Below are 21,568 nucleotides of genomic sequence, written 5' to 3'. Positions count from 1 at the left end.
ACAATATTTGAGATAAAGTAATACTGATACTAAAAATCTGATTATTGGATAAGAGCAGATTTTCCTTTAGGTTGTTAAAATCATTTCTTCTAAGATATAGGACCGTAAATGAAAACAAGGTGTCTGATTTGGGTTTATATTTTTGATAATCCACTTGTTCTTGAAGTCAAAGAAAAATATACTTCATGATCTTAACTAAAAATCTAATTTAGGTCATGAAAAGGGCTGAAGATTTTTTAAATGTTTTAAACGGTTTTATCTAGTCCTTTGGTTCAGACGATGCTTTGAGTCGAATTCAAACATCGATTCATTTGAATCACACCAGATTAAGGTGATCTGCTTATTTTAACCGTTACTTCTGTAGCAAAATAATGTCCCGGTAAATTAAGCGTAATTACATATGCTTACATATTCTTATGTTCAAAATGTACATATTTTGGAACCACAATCTGTCCACGTCATACAGTTTCCTTTCAAATACTAACGTTACTGATTGAAATCGGTTCGTTCGAACAGTGAAAAAGAGCCGGGTCATAAGAACGATTCGTTTGCGAATCGGACAACCCTATTGCATCACAGTATTGAAATACCTCAATAAGAGCCTACAAAATTATCGCACCAGACGCGTGGACTCCTGTAGCGTTCACTTCGTTGGGAAACGGTTTTCCAGGGATTAATTCGGTCATATGCAGCGATAACACGGAGTGGAGTGGAGACTTCAACACGGGGGCAACACCATTCATGCAAATATTCCACAACCACTAAGTTAACTGTTACTTCATGGGCAGGGGACTTTAGTACGGTGCAGAGCCATATACGGTGCAAAGAGGAACTACGGTGTTGTACTGACTTTCAATATTGAACGCCAAATATAAAACTGTCTACAATGGAGTTATTAAATCCAAGAAACACCGATATGGAGATATGAAACAGAGACAAACCGCAGGATTTCACCCTCTGCTACATGTTGAATACGGTTTTGCTCACCTGTAAAAAAAATTCTACCGCTGCAGAAATATTACGTTAGTGTATAAAATGAAGATTCATGGTTTGTGTTCTTTCCTCAACGCGCTGCAGGGAAACGCTTTCTCTGGCTTTATCTGAACGCCAGCATTCGATGGAATTGCTGAAAAACTTCTAATTGTAAATTGTCGCGGAGAATCATGACGCTGGACCCGATCGTCGCGTGCTGCCTCAGCGAGGAGGCGAAAGAAGCGCGTCGGATCCACGGTGAGATCGAGCGGCAGCTCCGCCGCGACAAGAAGGACGCTAGGCGCGAGCTCAAACTGCTTCTGCTGGGTACGCGCTGTTTTCGTGGCACTCTACCAAACTTTCGTGCATGTGTCAAGGCCTAACGAATGCACATAGTTTGTTTTACATATAGTAACTGATTCAGTGTCTCTTTTTCTGCACTGAAAAGGTCAGACCTCTTTATTTAGATTCATATAAGCTCGACAGGTGGGACAACTGTTGCAGGTGCGATGGTTTGTGATAACCTGTTTACACTTCTGTGCTTTTGTACCAAATGTGATATATTTATATGATTCACCAACGAATTGTTTATTTGATTTGGTTCTGTTTATTCAGTCGAGTCGATTCGCAAAACATTTGTGATTCACTCTTTTATAAGGAAGCAATTAGATCGGCTGTCGAATTATTTATTATCTTGGTGTTGATGCGCTATTAGAAATAGTATTATAATATACAAGAAAATTATCTTAAGGATTCATTAGGTATGAATATAATAGGATTGGCTTATATATTTAAAGAGAGAGATTCTTGAGTCACATTTCTGCTGGAAAATTCAATTTAACTGTTGAAACGTGCCAGTTTATTTTTATTTTTATCATTATTATTATTATTATTATTATTATTATTATTATTATTAGTCTAAATTGTCCATTACCAGGTCAAAGCTGGGGCCAGCAGCATAAACATAGCACTATGTTAAGACTGTGACTAAAAACTAGTCTGACCAATATATCAGTGAAATTGTTGCCATTCGAGAACCCTCCAAACAAACCAATTATTTCAAATTAATCAGATTTTCAGCTGCTAACCCTTCACTTTTCACATGTTTCCGCTTTCAGGAACTGGAGAGAGTGGGAAAAGCACCTTTATTAAACAGATGAGAATCATTCATGGCTCAGGATACTCAGAAGAGGACAGGAGAAGCTTTACCAAGCTGGTCTACCAAAACATCTTTACATCTTTGCAGGCCATGGTACGGGCAATGGATACTCTCCACATCCACTACAAATATGAACATAATAAGGTACAGTAATTTGCCATACCTAATCACTCTTACTAAACTGATCTGTTTCTATGGCTTTGTTATGCATTCTTTACCTTGACATGGTCACATGTCTTCTCTGAACTTTTAAAATGCAAGCTGAAGCTTTCATGGTGAAGAATTAGATGTTATTGGTGCTACGAAATTGTTACAGAGTGTTATCTTTTTGCATCTTCTATAGACAAACTTTAGGTTTGCGCGGGCATCATGGTTGCAGAAAACCCGAGGGCGAATAGCCTTTACGGACAGAGAATTACACGAATACGGTATAAAATTGTTAGGTTTAAAAAGAATGCTGATTACATTGATTTAGATGTCATTTTCAAAATGTTCTCTACATATTAAGAGAGCTTGTCACTCAGCGATAAGCACTGTCATTCAATGAAATCCACGTTAGATAGTGTGATAGTCTTAAAGATCCGAACAGGGATTACTTTTTTTTGTGCGGAGACTTATCTAGTGGCAGAAAAAAACAGTCTCAACTGGAATAAAAGTTGCAAAATTTTTATTGATTTTATATTTCAAGATTCTGACTTTATTCTCGCAGTTCCGAGATTATATCTCACAATTCTAATAAGGAAAAACAACTCGTCATTCTCTCTCTTCCCCTCAGCTCTTCGTTGTTGTTGTTTTTTTCTCAGAATTGACAAACTCAACTCAAACTATTTTTGAGTTAAGTCGCGTTATAAAGTGTGAATTTGTATATATAAACTTGCATTTGTAAGGGAAAAAAGTCAGAATTGTGAGATAAAATTAATGTTATGTAAAAATGTTAATAGTAAGGTTTGTAGGCTAATACAATACATAATTGAACAGCAAATGTGAATATTATGTAGACCTTTTGTTTAAATCAAATGTATGCTTCAAAAGTAATCATAGCAGTTTTCATCCAAAATTTGTCCATTTAAACATCAGCGTTTAGCTTCAAATGGCATCTTTGATGGCAAAATTATTTGCATTCCGATCTTGACATCAAAAGACAAAAATATACATATTTTTCTCTTATTCCATGGATTTTACCCATTTACACTTGTTCCCAATGTTTTTCTGCAACTACTATGCGCGCACAGCTGCAAGTGACGTAACTGTGTTGACTACTCTTAATTGTTCTATAGTTATGATAGTTCAGAGGAGAAAATATATTGTATATTGTAGTGAAGTCAGGGCAATGTTGCGAGTCATCTTGCATTGTCTGCATAAGAGCCATGGCTCGATGTGTCACAGCAATTGACACTCAAATAACTTTGCCATGAAGTAGGTTAAACACATAATATAATCACTTTGGATAATCATGTTGCCTAGTCTTAACACAATTACTCCTCCAAGCTTTGAAATCAATTATACCATTTTATGGCCTTGCAGAAATGTGCTATCTTGTTGGTCTGATTGCTTCTATTGTTCTCATTTGTAAGTCACTTTGGATAAAAGTCTCTGCTAAATTATTAAATGTAAATCTAGTGCCATCTCTTTTCCATTTGCAGACACCCCTACAGGCAAACCTATTTTCCATTGTGTGTAGTTGAAATATTATAGAACTTAGCCTCAGTCAAGTTCTGTCTTATTTGTTCAGGTGTAGTGACAAATTTGAGTCTCAATTTAAATGGGTCAATACAATTTTTACCAAGTTAAGTGAAAAGGAAAGTTCTGACATTTGCGAAGTATGGTAGCCCATACTCTGCATTTAACCCATCCAAGTGCACACACACAGCAGTGAGAAGTGAACACACACCCGGAGCAGTGGGCAGATATATATATGCAGCGCCCGGGGAGGAACTGTGGAGTCAGTGCCTTGTTGTTCAAGGGCACTTTAGCCAAGGGTATTGAGGGTGGAAGAGAGCACTGTTCATTCACTCCCTCCCACCTACAACTCTTGCCAGCACCGAGACTCAAACCGGTAACCTTCTGGTAACTAGTCCAGCTCTCTAACCATTAGGCCACAGCTGACCCATAAAACCACACAGCCCAAGGCGGTGCTTGATCACCAGCAAAGGCAGCGCTGGCGCTGGTGGGAAGTATAAGTGGGCTAGGGTGTGATACGACATCTGCTGTTGGTTGTGTCCCGTTAGCTCAGGGTTGCCAGGTCTGAGTAAAAAAACAAAAAAAAACATCCCAATTGGTAATCAGAACTAGCCCAATTATGGCAAAAAACTAGTCCAAATACTAGTCTAAATCGAACAAAATTTGCATTCCAGGGGGTCAAAATCTACTTTAAGACAGTTCCACCTTGGTCAAAATAGTTTTTCAAGGAGCTGGGGGTTTCACTTCAACATTATAAAAGTAACCAAATTCATGGACTTGGCAACACTGCATTGGCTGAAGCATCAGCTTTCTAATACTGTTTTAAATGCTCTAATTTTCCCCTAACAGGGCAATGCAAACATTGTCAGAGAAGTAGACGTAGACAAGGTCGTCTCGCTCGTCAACCCCTATCTAGATGCAATCAGGAGTTTATGGAATGATCCAGGAATTCAGGAGTGTTATGACCGGAGAAGAGAATACCAGCTCTCAGATTCTACAAAATAGTGAGTGCATCTTAAACCTGTCACCTTTTAGGGCTGTCACTTTTGTGAAAAAATCATTTTCGATTTTTAAGACATAAGTGTTCATTGAATCGATTGTAAAATCGATTTTCCAGGTCTAAAAAAATAAAGAAGTTTCCTTTTTCAACACCAAATAACGGACAAAACGTAAAGAGAGCGCACAAGTCAGCAATTTTTCCTATTTAATGGCATGAAGTTTCGTGCAGAATAACAAACGGCAACAGGAGTGCAACATTGTCGAAAAAATATATATGCAGAGGGGCCGAAATCTCCAAGATTATTTTAAATAATGAATCAATCCATTTCAAACAATTGTTCAAAAAATGAAACTTTAAATGGACTTGAGAACAGGCCATGTGTCTCTTTTATTGAACGTCACAGACACTAGGCAGGCATAATGAAATTCGCAAAAAGGCTAGGGCCTTTACAAATTTATTGGACAGGAAAACAAGTCGATCAAAATTTTCGGGGTCCAGAGGAGAAAGTTTTTTTATTCACTATATGTCAAGCTGTTGATGTCCCAGTGACACTCGGGTACTTCATTGCCAGCTGCGCAAGGTGAGGGTATTACTACCAATTTTCCACCACAAAAGCCGGTCGCTGTCAGCTGGCAATGGTGGCTCCTTTTCATAACTCAGCATATCTCTTGTAACTAGATGCGTGAATGAAGCGAATTCGCATCTATCGCGCTAAACGCCTCATTCGCGCCACGAGACCTCCAGACGTGCGTAAACGCGTCTTTACATTGACTTAACATTGACATCATTCGTGCCAGACGCTCTATTCGTGTTTAGTGTGAACGCAGCATAAGAGGTCGTTTTCGACGTCACTGGGTCTCATAGGCGCATAAAATTGCTGGTATTTTCTGTGTAGCTTTCGCAACGCCTGCTGCACTTTTTTGGAATTCTTTATTTTCTTTTTCTGCTTGTTTGTGAGTTTTGTTACTTCTATATTTTTTAAATTGTTTTATTCTTTTAAAATTAATAGTGTACATATTTGGTTAAAATCGATTGCCCTTTTGTTTTCTTTTTCTGTATAACCATTTGAATCTGTCACTCATTCATCATCATTACACAGCTGCTACAATAGTATCATTCAAATTGTTACCATCATGCGTGACACATTATCATCATATTCCTGTTAACACATACATTTCCCTAAATATAAACTTCCTTGTGAAAATTATCACATGCTAAGGTACTTTTCTATTTACATTTAGATCGTTGTCCGAAATCATTACAGACAATCCTTTGCTCTCCCTCGAAAAACTCATCTCGATTAACTTAAGATTTCTTTTATCACAAACACATAAGAAATGTGAGTGTACATGTATTGACATGGATTTATACTTATTTCTTCACTTTTGTGAACGCATACCTGAGTTTTGCAGCTCACCAATGTCAACATAGTGCATCACTATAACAACCTTGCGCATCCACTTCCCCTATTGGCTGAAACTGCTTTGTTTCAAACTCCGCAATTAATGATGAATAAACAAAGACTCCGAGTACAAAACTGACTTCCTTTTTTTCTGTTTCATAAAATATCATAAATAATAAAGAAAAAACATTATAAAACAGGGTTTATCACACACTCCCCAGCAAAGAAAAGATGACTCCTAGCAGCATGTTTTACTATAATATCTCCTTCATTCCTTCTTTTAGTACCCAATAGTCATAGGGAGTGCCCAGTAAGTGAATGTAGGTGGCATGGTGACAACAGGGGAATTGGATGAATTGGACGTATTAGGGTAAGTTGTATTATGGTGACAAGATAATTCCCAATAGGGTCTTCAAGTCTCTAAACTATTCACCATTGGATATAAGTGAGTAGTTGGCTGACCTAACATGTCGTAAGTATGCCTTTGTGTTGGTTTTCTGTCACTTGTAGATTCTGTCAGTGTTTCTGCCCATGTCCTTTTGCCCATCACAAGTAAATTCACCCTCATTAAGATATTTAAGGTTGTCCTCTCAGAATCTCTGTCTGTCTTTTTCTCTTACAGGTTGATTGTAGTATCACCGACATGGAAGATCACAGGTAGGTGTATCACAGGTAGGTTCTGAGTCATACAGTATTGTATCTGACACTCATACCCAGTCTGTATCTGTTTCACTGTGTCTTTACGCTTTTTATCTTTTCTTTTTTGTGATCAACTGTTTTATTGTTTTTAATTCAACAAAACAACATCCATTCAAAAAAAACTAAAACGGTAGGGGGAGCAACAGACATATCCATATTTTTACAATCTGAAAGAAAAACACCTTTCAATCATTCACAATCATTCCTTTATAAAATCCAAAAATTTTACATTTAAGAAAAACATTGCTATGCATCGATTGTACTAGGTTAAGCCTTGTTCATCCTGTTGTATATTCACAAGACACTATTTTAAAGGGGGGGTGAAATGCTCGTTTTCACTCAATATCCTGTTAATCTTGAGTACATATAGAGTAGTACTGCATCCTTCATAAATCCAAAAAGTCTTTAGTTTTATTATATTCATAAGAGAAAGATAGTCTGTACCGATTTTTCCCGGAAAAACACGAGCGCCTAGAGGGGTGACGTATGGGCGGAGCTAAAGAATCACGAGCGCGAATAGGCTTTTGCGTTGAGAGCATGTGGAAGCTGTGACATTATTGTGAGGGAAAACCCATCATCCAAAACAAACCATGGCTTACAGCCAGATTCAGCCATTTATTTATGATCCAGAATCAGATCCAGAGGCTGAAACTGAACGAAAGCAGCAGCAGCAACGACTCGCTCCGAGCGGGGCTCGAACCCGGGTCTCTGGCATGGGAGGGGACGCACTAACAAGGAGGCAGAGATATTTTAAGCAGTTTTACTCACCGCCTGGGGTTCCAACACACGATCGTGACCCTTTTTCTTTGGGATTGCATCATCCTTAAGAAATAAATGATACGCAAATCCGTCGTCAAACTGGGCCTTGTGAACAAGCATCTTCGAAATGCAGGGAACAAACAAAAACACTTGCACAACTCCGTTGATGCTCTGTAAAAATAAACTCCATCCACTGGTCCTTTAATGCGTTTTTTTTTTTGGTAATCTCTGCAGGGTTGTCTTGCCCTGGCAACCAAAAACACACTCCTTTTGTGACATTTCGCGACGCTCTCGCTCTGATCAGTGAAATGTCTGTGCTGCTCAGCCTCGCTATACGGGAGCACGCGCTCTTCCGGCAAAAGTGCCCTCAGGACCCATATAAGGAAATTCTACTCCATCTAACGTCACACAGAGCCATACTCGAAAAAAACTTTCCGAAACTTGTGACAAACCGGAAGGAGTATTTTGGGAACAAAAATACTCCTTCAAACGTACAACTTAATTTTTGAAACTTTGTCCATGTTTAGCATGGGAATCCAACTCTTTAACAGTGTAAAAAACTCAGTATGCATGAAATAGCATTTCACCCCCCCCCTTTAAGGAGGCTTTGAATCCGAAATGTTTTTGCACACGTGTGAGGGGTAAACCAGTTTTGTATTATTATCTTCTTTGCAGCTGTAAAACCAGCAAACATCACTCTTCTTAAATGAACTTATACAGGAGTTAGAAAAGTCGAGAAGACATAAGCATAGATTAGACATGTTATCAAGTTCTAGTAAAAAGGATAAAACAGAATTCACGTGTCCATAGGTTGACAACAATTGGACATTCCCAAAACATGTAGAGAAAAGTACCTGATGATTCTGTGTTACAGATATGACCGTTAATAGGTTGATTGCAGTTTCATTTAAACCTCTTGTAAGCTCTATGGATGACTTTGAAATGGATAAGATGAGCCAAGTTTTTAGAAGTTAAGATTAGATTAGACCACACCCAAAATCTGATACGCCATGATTCTTTGTTTAATAGAAAGCAGCTTTGCAGTGTGATCATTAAGTTTACTATATATTACAGAAACAAATGGCCGAACTTCTTTGACTTCTCATGGTATTTCAGGTACCTTAACAGGTAAGTCATTCACTTGATATAAAAGGGTCAGATGTAAAACGTTTGATTGTTTCATCTACCACTCTGTACACTGGACTGCCTTTTATTTTTTTATTTTATGATATAGGTTGTCATTTTTACCAGGAAGACCTCAATTTCCTAGGGCTTTCCTTCTCTCCCATGTTTTGCACAAGTACACGGTCACCAGGCGGAGGAATCGCTCCTCTTAAACACTGGTCATTGTACTTTTTTCCACATGCACTGGAATTGTTACTGTTTTCAGAAGCAATCCTGTTTGTCGATCAGTAGAAATGTATGTCGCCCATACAGCAAGTAAAAGAGTGAGTAAATTGTTGCTTCCTGTCTCGCACAATTTTAAGCGTGAACATTTTGTGGTAGGTGTTCCCTCCATCTTTCTTTTTCCCTTTTCTTTAAGTGTTTCTCAGCATCTGTAGTAATGTTCTGTTGAACCTTTTGACAGTGTTGCTCTGTGGATGATCTGGAGAATTCTAGAATGGCTCACTCCAGAAAGCTGACGCTAAGTCTTGAAGAGTTCATTTTCAGATTCTCGTCCATGGTCAAACTGCAATTTGGCTGGAAATCCAAATTGAGGAATAAAGTCATTAAATATTGTTTCAGCTGCTGTCTTTCCTGATGTTTTTTTGGTATCATAGGATTGAGCAAATCTACGGTAAAAAGAATGTACCCATACCCTTCTCTGCTGTGTTCCATGTGCAAGCAATCAATAGATACAAGCTCAGATGGTGAACTGCTGGTTATGCTGCCCATTGGAGCTATTGTTTGTACAGTTGACTTTTCCTGCTTGATACACGAACATATAACACATGTCTCCATGTCTCTTTTCATGAATGGCCAATAGAACCGGTCTCTAGCAATGCTAAGAACATTTTATATGCCAACATTGTCCATGTTGTCATGGAGTTGCTTGAGAACGGTTTATTAACATTGGTTAGGCAGAACGAATTGACGTCTTTACTCGGTTTCCAAAACGGGAGTCCTCCTTCCATGTGCAGATTTCTCCATTCATGGATAAGCTTTTTGACAGCTTCTCTGGCTCCTCTTCTCATATCACTGATAAGGACAGCATTAGATTCCTTCAGTTTGATAATCTCTGGAATATCTAAATCGGTTCTTTGTGCTTTCCTCAATTCATCAGAATTTATCTCTTCCAGGAATGCATGGAAAACATATTCGGTTAATTTTTTTCTGTGGCAGGTTGAGAACTGCAAGCCAGGCTACATTTTGTTGCTCAGTGGCCCTACTTGCCTTGACTATTTCACTGGACAGTTCTTCTGTGCATTCCATATTTAGTGGAAATCTGGGGAGAGTGTCACTGCAATGTTCAGCTTCCCAGGTCAATACTTGATATTAAATCTTAGAGTTCTCCAACCCATCTGTAGCCCACGGCGTAGAGTTTAACTGTGCTCATGATATACGTTAGAGGATTGTTATCTGTATAGACTGTGAAGTGAGGCACATAAAACCGATAATGTCTAAACTTCCAGCAAACAGCCCATTTTTAGTGCAAGGAACTCAAGTTTTCCAGAATGTAGTCTGTAATTTCATTCTCCACCTGTCAACGTCCTTGACCCATATGCGATAATGATTTTCTAGGGCTGCACCTAACTAAAGATTGTTCTAGTCAGCTAGTAGTCATTCAATTTAAGCATTAATCGACTAATCACACGTTTATTAATGAACCATTTAAATCATAATACCAAGCCTTTAATTGCCTTTATAGTCTAATAAACGCTCAAGCACATGCATAAAGCTTGTCACATCACACCAGCAGTAGTAATCATCAGTTTTAGGGGTAACGCGAGTTACATAATCAGATTGCTTTTTTCAAGTATTTAGTAATGCATTATTTTTGAATTTACAAGAGAGCATCTGTTACTTTTTCAAATAAGTAACTCGAGTTACTTTTTTTTCCCCCCCATGTATTGTTTGAAAGCTCTCCTGTCCCCATGTTGAGAAAAATCGAGAGTAAGAGGTTACTTTAGTTCTTTTAAAAGTAACTTTTCCTGACACTGGTAAAGATTATGAATATGTCAGGGAAAACAGTTAGGAGACTGGATTAACATTTTACTAATACATTGATAAACTAGTGCTTTTTTGTTTTCGGTTTAAGAGTTGAAGGATGCCGGCGACACTGACTTGTTATCTCCACAGTAGTGATGCACGGCATGCGCCTGTATGCATATTTCATATGGATTATGCCTATACATAATATGAGAATATTTGTTTTCCATTTGAATTGGTTCAAAAGTAGACATTTCACTCTCTATAGATTTGTTTTCATATCTGTAAGGCAAATATACACTGAGTTTCGCGCTCAAGTTCACATCCTGTTTGCATTCATTATTTTACAAAAGTGCAATGTTTTGTTGTTAAACACAAATAAACAGTTTTTTTTTTAGATTTGAAATATGTTTTACTCTTATCTGTATGACCAAAAATTAGGAGTATTTTAGAGTAAGTGAGTGCACCGGCACCTCCATCTGCAGTGTGCGCTGCTGTTTAGATTCCACGCTCCGCACAGATAAAACAGCACACATTTCTCTAGGTTAACAATTTATTGCGCAGCCATGTAAAGTTGCCAATACTTATATATTTGAGATGAAAGCCATATTTGAGGTTGATGATAGGCATTTTGATGTCCTGCCCCATGTACTGTATTACCACATAGACTAGTCGTTACTGATCTGTCCGTCACAAACTGCGTGACTTGGCCTGTGGAATTATTTTATTTTTTCCTGCGACTAATAACATTTTTGTCAAACAAGCCTCTTCTTGTTGAGTAATCGTTAATTTTAGGGGGCAGCCCTATAACTCGCCATCTTGCCTTTGATAGAGAACCCATCTGAGCCCTTATTCTGAGGCATCTTTATGGAGTATAAAAGGTGAGTCGAAATCAGGATATGCTAGAACTGGTGGGATGATTAGTGCAAAACTCTCTGGTGTTCATCAGTCCACTCTACTTAATTCCGGGAAGGTAGCCTGAGCATCCTTCCCTTTCCCTCTACTTTTTCTTCCTTTGACTGCTTCTGTTGTACTCCTCTTCACTTCTAAGAGCTCATAAATGGGTTGCAATGTGAGAAATTCCTGGACAAAAGAACAGTAGTATGTTAGAAAAACCTATAATCTTGTGGACCACCCCAAACAATGGTAGATATCTTGGATTTTAAGTTACATAATGCTTCAGTGTCTTTTGGGTCAATTTGTACTCAATTGCATGAAACTAATTGTAATATCTCACTTCCTTCTTAAGGCTTATTTATACTCTACGTGTTCGCTTGGGTGCACTGCAAATATGACATCATAACAGTTGCGCATGAACTAATTTCACGTGGTGGTGTGTACGGTATTTTTTGCAACTTTCCGCACAGCTCCGCATCTGAAGATGCATGAGTTAAGGACGATACTAGATGAGTTTGTACATCTGTGCCGGCATTTATGTGAAACAGAAGCAGTTTAATGTGAAGTTCAAACTGATTAGGCGGTTTTTGACGCTTTGATGGAAAACAATGCATAGGTTTTTTTTTTTTTTTTTTTTTTTTTTACAGTTCATACAAGGCTTTTTATTTGAAGTGTTTTTTTTTATTGTATAAAAATAGAATTAGAATTAAGTTAGATACAAATTATACACCATTTGCTTAAAATTGTCTTGTTTGATGCAAAATAAAGCCAATAGTTTAAAACAATTAAAAATCAAATCACTTTTATTGTCACATTACCACAGCTCATGTGCCTTAATGAGTGAAATTCTTGACTTCAACAGAAGACAATGTGCAATATACACATATAGTCCGTACAAACAGCATACTGTTAGACACTAATACTTACAGTTAGCACTACACATTATACACAGTATGTAAAAATTCTACATTATGTAGATGTATTTACACACAAAATACGTGAAGGTGCAACAGATTTTGCATGATCTGGATATGCAATATGTCATGGATGTGCATTGGATGGTATCCAGTGGTAGCAGATAGATTATTGCATTAAATGCAGTGTGTATGTATAGTCCAGTAATGAACTGTTGGAGTTAAAGTGCAGTGTATAGTATACCTTGTTGTGGGAGTATGCTGAAGGGTGTAATAGTTCTGGCTGTTCATTAGCCTTATAGTCTGAGGGAAAAAGCTATTTAAAAAAAAAAAAATTACGATCAGCTGTATACATCCAAGTGCTGTTGTCGAGACAAGGTAATACCATTTCTGGTGTAATTTTCTACTGGAACTTGTATGATTTGCCTTTTTGTCCTGCAGACGTCCAACAGACCATCACCCAAATCAAGCTGATCCAATTTTGGGTTCTCTTGATTGAATTCAAACAAAAGTAATCAATCTGACAGGTCAAAATCTTTTGGTACTTTACTTTTAACTTGTTTCACTTGTCCTGCTGGAATAAGAACTTCCTGGAGTCCTATCGTCACAGTCTTGCATAGTACATATGTATGTATAAAATTCTAAATTGCTCTTGCTTGGTCATTATCTATTTCCATTGCCTCACTAAGCAAAAGTCATGATAGGAAACGGTACTATTTTTATCCTTGTCTGTCCCCTAATCAACTGTTCAATCACATTAAATCCAAGCAGAGGTTGTTCAAGGGCCATGCTATCCACCAAAAACAGAACTTGAATCACCAAATCAGTATCGGTGTTGCCAATTAAGTTCACATAGTTCCTTATAACGTGTTCAGAAGTCGAAATCGATGAGGTAAGTATGTTTTCTTCCAACTGGTCGAGAATACTGACTTGAGCACCTGTTTCAATTAAGATCAGTCACAGAATAGCTATTTATGTAAGACTTCAAAAAACAATTGCTTCCCACTAAATCTGCAAGTTAGTTTTGTCCTAAATTCAAATCTCTAGTTGTGTGTGAAGACAAGCTGCACCATTCACACTCATGTACTGGGCACCGCTATCCACTGACTTTGTTCATCATGGTGTCACCTGCTTGTTGGCTGCTCTCTTTCAATTGTTTAGTAAGTCCTTTCTTTTGCTTTTGGTCCTATTACAGCATCCTACAGCTCTATGTCCCTCTTCTCCACAAATTAAACAGTGACTGCATCTCTGCTGCCCTGCTCTACACATTTGGAACATGCCTTCCTCTTGTATGGGTGGAAGGGTTTGAAACATGTCGGTGTGATCAAGCATATGTGTTCAGTTTGCTTGGTTTGTTTCAAGGAATCTATAATATTTGTCAGAGCTTCAACTTGAGCACTTAGTTCTTTAAGGGTTTTCATCTAGCTTTTCTTCAGAGGTCTTGAGCTCTGTTCATCTCCATCTGACTCCAGGTTAAGCTGTGCACTGAGCATGATTTTGTCTCCGCGGTGTATTCTGACCTATTCCGAGCTGACGTTCATTCTTATGGCTTGAGATCTTGGTCACCTGTTTCAACAAACTTCATCAGTAACCAAGTGATTGGAGAGAAGCAGGTTTAATTCACTTCAGAAGTCACTATATTTTGGCAGAAGACCCTGATGAATTATGCGCAAGAAAATATTCTGAACATTAATATGCCTCATACTCCGTATTCTTGTGCCTCTGCTTTGATACAAAAATTACCTTTTGTTTAAGTCCTATGACCCGATACAGAAACTTTTGTGGTGTTTCGTTCACATGGTATCTAGTGCACATCAGCTCCTGAAAAAGCTGGCTGCTGCTGCTTTCACTCACGTGAGACTGTAGAAAACTTTTCCAGTTCAGTCACCATTAAATCACCTTTGCTAATCAGCATATCTTTGAATTGTTCTTGCTTGACAAAGTGCAGAACAGCTTGAATGATCTCACTCTCTGAGTGATTTGCTTTTAGGCCATCATCGATCCGTTTACACAAACCATTGAATCCAATTTCAGAAGTGTTGTCACCAATTTGGCCCCCATGTACTTTAAATTCTCAGCATGGTAAGCATGATACATCTGTCATGTACACCCTAGGTAAGTGTCTTGTATTTGGTGTACTTCCCTGCTCTGTGAGACATGACTTTTCTGTTCTGCCAACAGTTCTGCCTATTCAGACAGTTTCCTTCCTAATTCCTCATAACCAGAAAGTAGCTTCTCGTATTCTAAAATCGTGTGTCACCATCGGTACTCATAGATAATGGTGATGCAAGTGTGTGCATGGGTGGACTTGTTTATTGTTCTTGTATTTTGCTATGGCGTAGGAGTTTCCGATGTACAAATCAGTCACAATAAAAGCGTACATAGACGTATCACTTATCATTTTTTAAATTATCTCATCAATACTGTCTTTTAAAAACTGTAACTGTGCATAACATCTGTTAATGTTTTGCTGCGCATGAAAGAAGAGATGAAGTTAAAGTCCGTCATCCTTGGATATGGTGGAAAACTCCATAGCTGCAGATGTTATGATGCTTTCAGCAATCTGGAACAGTTCACCAGCAGTCATTGTACGAAGACATTTCTTGACTCTTTATTTCCTTTTGTCGGTCATCATGACTCAACACCAGATTCTCTGACACATAGCAATACTCTCTCTCAGCTCAGTCTCCCTTACCTCTCTGGATCCCTGCAGCTGCCTCAGAATCTCACACACTCTGCTCACTTATCGCCGTGGAGTATAAACTAAATGTGTGGTGTGGAACCTGAGTTATCAGGAGAAACAAAAAGGACAAGCAATTTTAGTGGCTTTCCTCAGTCTCCGCTCATCAGCATCTGGAGTAAACACAGCTCATCACTATGACAGCCTCGCGCATCCACTTCCCCTATTGGCTGAAACTGGCTATTTTTACATGGAAGATATTTGGTTCAATCATCCTGAATTAATTCCCGATTGATGAATCTGAATGTAGGGTTTACAGGAACGATAAAGCAATTGGGTTGATGTGCGCATTTATGTGTCAAGCTTCAAATCAGAATAATTTTGTTTTGACATAAGCACAATGCATAAATATAGAGTTTCTCACTGGTTGTACATAATAACCACTCTTCTAAACTTTATTTTTTGCTTTTACCAGCGGAATTGATATTTATCCATTTATGGATAAATTATAAACATACATATAAACCGCTGTGCCATGCTGTTAATTTTTATCACACAGTTAAAAATGCTCTTCCCTGGGCCCAAAGTGGTTTGCCTGTGGATGAGAATCCAAAACAAGGACTGATGGGATGTTGTCCTGCTCCACTTCACAGTTGCTGAGTGAAAGGAGAGCATTATAATGATAGGACACGCATTTTTACAATACTTTATTAAAAAGGAAGAACCACTCGTCTTTGTGCACATGCGCAGTCCTTTCAGTTTCCGGGTTCAAACTGATCTAGTGTTTACATGCACTCTCAATCATATTAGAAAAGGAATAAACCACCCCCTTTAATCCGATCAAAATTTTATTCCGATTGAGCGCAGTCGGATCAATTAATTGTTAACCTGAAGGCTTTTCAGTCTGTTTGAGCTGTCTGTCTGATTACAAACTGATTATTTGGTACATAATACACAATCCCTTATGAAAATTTGCATTTTACTATACTATAGTAATATTAGGCTAACCATGTTATTTTATTTTTTTAAATTTTTTTATTACCAATTGTAGCCTATAGTTTTACTACAAATACCATAGTTAAACTATGGTTAGTGTAGCAAAATATTGTTCTTACCATGGTTTAACTATAGTAACCAATAACAATGTTTTTGGTATTTTATATACATATTTTCATGTTATCTTTTTATTTAACAGCATGTATTTGTGAAACTAATTAGGCCGCCACAGCACATAACACACAGAATAATGCTGCACATTTCTAGGCACTTCGGTGGACCTTAATGTTACCTGTCAGTGTAAAAAATCTTTTTAATATATTGCTAAAAAATTACAACAGGCTTTTACTCAAGTCTTTATCACTTTATTAAAATTAAGAGACACAAAACGACAAATGTTTACTTTCACAGCTGCTCATGTAGGCTCATAGTAATCGGTCTCTTGCTCAAACACGTAACAAAAAATGTTTGATTTCCACACCCCTGGCCATTCGGTTGGGTCATTAATCCAGTCACAGATACCGTACGGACAGTGCGACCCAATATGGCTCAGTTTTTAAAAGCAGGTTGAACTATTGAGCAGCAGAAATTATTTTATTTAGGCCATATGGAGTCAACCCAGACTGTGTGTGTGTGTGTGTGTGTGTGTGTGTGTGTGTGCGCACGCTTCATTAGCTTGAAAATATTATCACAATGGAAAAAAAAGCCAAATGTTGCAAAAATATGCTTCCTTTATCCAGAAGTACATTTGTTATATATATATATATATATATATATATATATATATATATATATATATATATATATATATATATATATATATATATATATAATTATAATTTTTATTTTATTTTTTTAATGTAAAATGCTACTCAGACATGACCGGTTTCACCCAGTTATTGCAGTAACGAATCATAGAGATGCTTCAGAACTGTGAAATGTCACCGTTTGTCCACAGTTATCTAAATTCACTGGATCGCATTGCCGACCCTTCCTATGTCCCGACCCAGCAAGATGTGCTCAGGGTCAGAGTGCCCACTACAGGGATCATTGAATACCTCTTTGACCTACAGAGTGTCATATTCAGGTAAATCTTCTCTAACTCTCACAGTTATGCTTTTAGTTCTTCTAGTACTGCATTGATACAAAATGCTCAGTTCATCCAGTTCAGCCCAGTGCACAGATGCCATCATGTTTCCAGTCTGTAAGTGTTTGACTCCTCAACCTCATGACTTCTCCTTCTCCATCAGGGTGGTAGATGTAGGGGGGCAGCGGTCAGAAAGGCGGAAGTGGATCCACTGCTTTGAAAACGTGACCTCCATCATGTTCCTGGTAGCACTCAGTGAATATGACCAAGTTCTCGTTGAGGCTGACAATGAGGTAAATCAAGCACCTGCAGAGGGAGCCAAAGTTGTTTCTAACCACATTAAATGTTTGCAGAAACGCTGCTTTGCCTGATGGCTTGATGCCTAAGCCTTTTAACACAGACAAATTCACTGTATTTTTACATTTAAAAAAAAAATGTATTTTATGAGGTACTTGTTTAATTTTTTTTTTTTTATACAATCCTACAATCAAGATTGTAGCAATGAAAAAATTATTATTAATAGTGTACATTTCTAGGGACTAACATTTAATTGTGTGGTATAATCTTTAGAAATTATTTTTATTTTATTTATTTATTATTTTTTTTCCCCCCACAGAATCGAATGGAGGAAAGCAAAGCATTGTTTGGGACGATAATATCACACAGCTGGTTCCAGAATTCATCAGCTATTCTTTTCCTGAACAAGAAAGACCTTTTGGAAGAGAAAATCATGTTTTCACATCTTGTAGATTACTTTCCTGAATATGATGGTAAGTTTAAAAATTATTGTGATTTTATAGTTTTTCCAGATCTATACTGTGAGGTTTTAAAAGGATGATCAATCATGATGTGTTTATTAGCTAGATGGATCGATGGGCTTTCCATTGCACTGCTAAAGCATTGCTATTTTATTGTTCATATTTCAGGTTATAGGTTATTTTCAAGTTAACCAAGATCTATCTATTTTTCTCTCTAAGGACCCCAGAGAGACAGTCAAGCCGCACGAGAATTCATCCTGAAGATGTTTCTCGACCTGAATCCAGACTCCGAAAAAATCATTTACTCTCATTTCACCTGCGCCACTGACACAGAAAACATCCGATTTGTATTCGCTGCTGTCAAGGACACCATCTTGCAGCTTACACTGAAGGAATACAATCTAGTCTGAACAGCAGCCGCTTATGGATTTGTCATTGTCTTGCTGGGTTAAAGGACTCACCAGTCTGTAGCTAGAGACTGCCTTAATGCTCTGAGCCATTAAAGACTGCTTTAACTGTTTAAGCAGCCGGCTGTCCCTGATTCTGCTCTATGAAATTGGACAGACAAGTTATTTCTGTCTGTAACGTAAGCTGATCACTGCTTCATCATTATTTATTTGCATCTCAGAGCTACTTTACAGGGTTAAACTTAAATGTTATAATTCCATTTTAATGAATAAATCCTTATTACGTATTTTTTAAGGTTTATTCTGTAGCAGGTTGTGTTTGGTTTTCAAGTTGTACACATTGAGCTGTTTTCTATAAATGTTATGTAGATTTCTCCAGATTGGAAATATTAAAGGGATACTCCACCACAAAATGAAAATTTTGTCATTAATCACAGTTACCCCAATGTCGTTCCAAACCCGTAAAAGCTTTGTTTGTCTATAGTTTTGATGTAAACCGGGAGGTTTGTGCCTGTCCCAAAGATTGACAAGTAAAATACACTGTCAAGGTCCAAAAGTACAGTATTAAAAGCATTGTCAGAATAGTCCATCTGCCATCAGTGTTTCAACCATAATGTTATGGAGCGATAACAATACTTTTTTAATGCGAAGAAAACAAATATAATGAATTTACTCACTCCACATCAGCGTAGACACAAGGAATTTTTCTACGTGTATTTACGCTTTGATTTGAATCTTTGTGGTGCGGCTGACAGAAGAGCGTGCTGTCTGCGTTCAGTTAAATTCTCAAAAATGGTGCTACGCTGATGTGGAGTGGCACAGAGGAAACAAATTTTGGAATAAAATCGTAATTTTAGTTTTCTTTGCGTGCAAAAAATATTGTCGTTGCTGTATTGTACTTGGCAGTCTATGGGACATTCACAAGCCGCCTGGTTTTCATCCAAAATATCTTAAGTTGTGTTGCGAAATGTGAAGACAAAAAATAACTTTTACAGGCTTGGAATGACGTGGGGGTAAGTGATTAATGACGGAATTTTAATTTGAATTATTCCGTAGTGGTGAGGTTATTAGAAAGCAATGAAAAGTACTTTCTAAGTTGTAACCTGGTAAGGATCAAAGCAAGCCTAGGCTAGCACTTTATTTTACAGTCCTGTTCCTCATGTACATACTATGTACTTATTATAGTAATTACAATAACTATGTAATAACTAGGTACTAACCCTGAACCTACCCCTAAACCTAACCCTACGCAATGTAGTTAGCTTGTGTTACCAGAACATTCTTGGATAAATACATCGTAAGTACACTATAAGTACATGTTGGTACACGTACTGTAAAATAAAGTGCAACCAAGCCTAGTAGATAAGGGACTTTCTTCATTTCCGAGACACATGCAATGGTGAAGAATAGATAACCACTAGTTTGCATTAACATTTGTTAATAATGTAAAAGTTCTTCTAATGTGACTATTATTCACTGCCCATCTAATAATCAAAACACAGGTAGTAACTTGCCCTTGCCAGTATCACTTATTTCTGTACCATACCAGTTCTTTGTCATTTTCTTCTCACTGTGTTCTTGGAACAGATGATTGTACATCTGCTGTTCAAGACCTGATCCATTAAGATCATCAGTGTTCCACAACATCAAGCCTGAACGATGAGCCAAGAGACGATTCCTGTGTAATGGGCCATTCTGAGATTTTCTGTTAAACTTGCACACGTTTAGATTGTTCCGTAATAAATTACCCAACACATGTTCTCAGTGAGCCAGTGACGCTCTTACTGCTGTTGTACTGACTTGACAGTTTGGTTGGTGTGGTGTAATCAAGCTTTGGTCAATATTTGCAGTTGTTTTTTTGAAAGACTACAGATTTGTTAAGAGCGTCATGTGACTAGATACGTGTTAAACAAATGAATGTTTTGTATTGAGCCAAGAGTAAAGGACCAAATTACTGGTGGGGGTGGCCAAATCGTCTGTTGGACATTTACAATTGCATAGATGTTACTGCAATAAACAACATCAAACCAAGTGGCATTTGTTTTTAAGAGAGATTTAAGCATTGTAAGCATAATGTTTCAGAAAAGAGCAATAAAATAGTAGATAGACTGTTAGGGGGAAAAGGCATTTTATGGATGTTCTTAGGAGTTAGTTCTGAGCAGAACTTAAGCACCATTTTTATTTGTATTTCTTATTATCGAATGAGATGACATTCAGATAAAGTTGTGACTTAAGTGTCTAAACATTTAAAAACATTATCAGGATCAAAACCCATCTGTTTCACTGTGCATTTACTGAATCAGCACTCTGATGTGTCTTACTGATGTACTGCATCATCTTATTTATTCTTTTCTTCCTGTTTTTTATGCTGTTTAATAGTGTGTTTTTGTTCATACTTCCTCATTCCATCTTAAAAGTGTTGCAATAAGTGTGCTGTGACACAAGACACCTCACACTCTTAAATGTCCAGTCAGATGCCACAGAAGAATTTGTTCAGACTTAATTTTTTTATTCTCTTGTTCATCTGCTTTAAAACCCAGAAACCAGTGTAATTATCCTGTAATGCAGGACCTTCCCTTTAACGGCTATCTCTTACTAGCAATGAAATTGTATTTTGCCTTACAGGTCATTAGGTCACTCATAGCATCAAATACTAGATGAGCCAGTTTGTTCCTATCAGAAAACATAATCAAATGCACATACGTTTTGTTCCTCATCATTTCATTTTGGGGGATGGAATGTAAGGAATGTTCCATGTGTGACATAGCATGGAATCCTTTGCTATATTAACAAACTTAACTTTTTTTAACACACTTTTATTTTTCCTTCAAAATTTACATTTTACTGTTATTGCTTTTAAAGGGATAGTTCACCCAAGTTCTGTCATCATTCCAAGCCTGCACTGAAGCAAAATAAAGGGGCATACACCAAAAGGTCTTTAAGCCTGTTTTAGTGAATTAATGTCTCTTTTAGGTCTGCTAATCTGTAAGTTTAATATTTATTTGTAA

General features: G+C 37.5%; 1 protein-coding gene across 2 annotated transcripts; it reads left to right on the top strand.

Annotated features, from left to right (window-relative positions):
- Positions 1-533: 533 nt before the first annotated feature.
- On the top strand, positions 534-20,591 carry LOC113083927 (guanine nucleotide-binding protein G(q) subunit alpha-like). Of its 2 annotated transcripts, none has more exons than XM_026254751.1 (8): positions 534-976; positions 1,078-1,299; positions 2,091-2,275; positions 4,661-4,815; positions 17,267-17,395; positions 17,559-17,688; positions 18,012-18,165; positions 18,373-20,591. In XM_026254751.1, exons 2-8 carry the CDS (start codon positions 1,164-1,166, stop codon positions 18,561-18,563), a joined length of 1,080 nt encoding a protein of 359 aa, XP_026110536.1. In that variant the 5' UTR covers positions 534-976; positions 1,078-1,163; the 3' UTR covers positions 18,564-20,591. The 2 variants fall into 2 exon arrangements, with proteins under 2 accessions (XP_026110536.1, XP_026110535.1); XM_026254750.1 differs by having other exon boundaries at positions 534-989.
- The last annotated feature ends 977 nt before the right edge of the window (positions 20,592-21,568 follow it).

This window comes from Carassius auratus, chromosome 5, assembly GCF_003368295.1.
Source record: "Carassius auratus strain Wakin chromosome 5, ASM336829v1, whole genome shotgun sequence".
Lineage (NCBI taxonomy): Eukaryota > Metazoa > Chordata > Actinopteri > Cypriniformes > Cyprinidae > Carassius > Carassius auratus.
The sequence above is the reverse complement of the archived record's forward strand: the minus strand, read 5'-3'. Positions and strand labels throughout refer to the sequence as shown.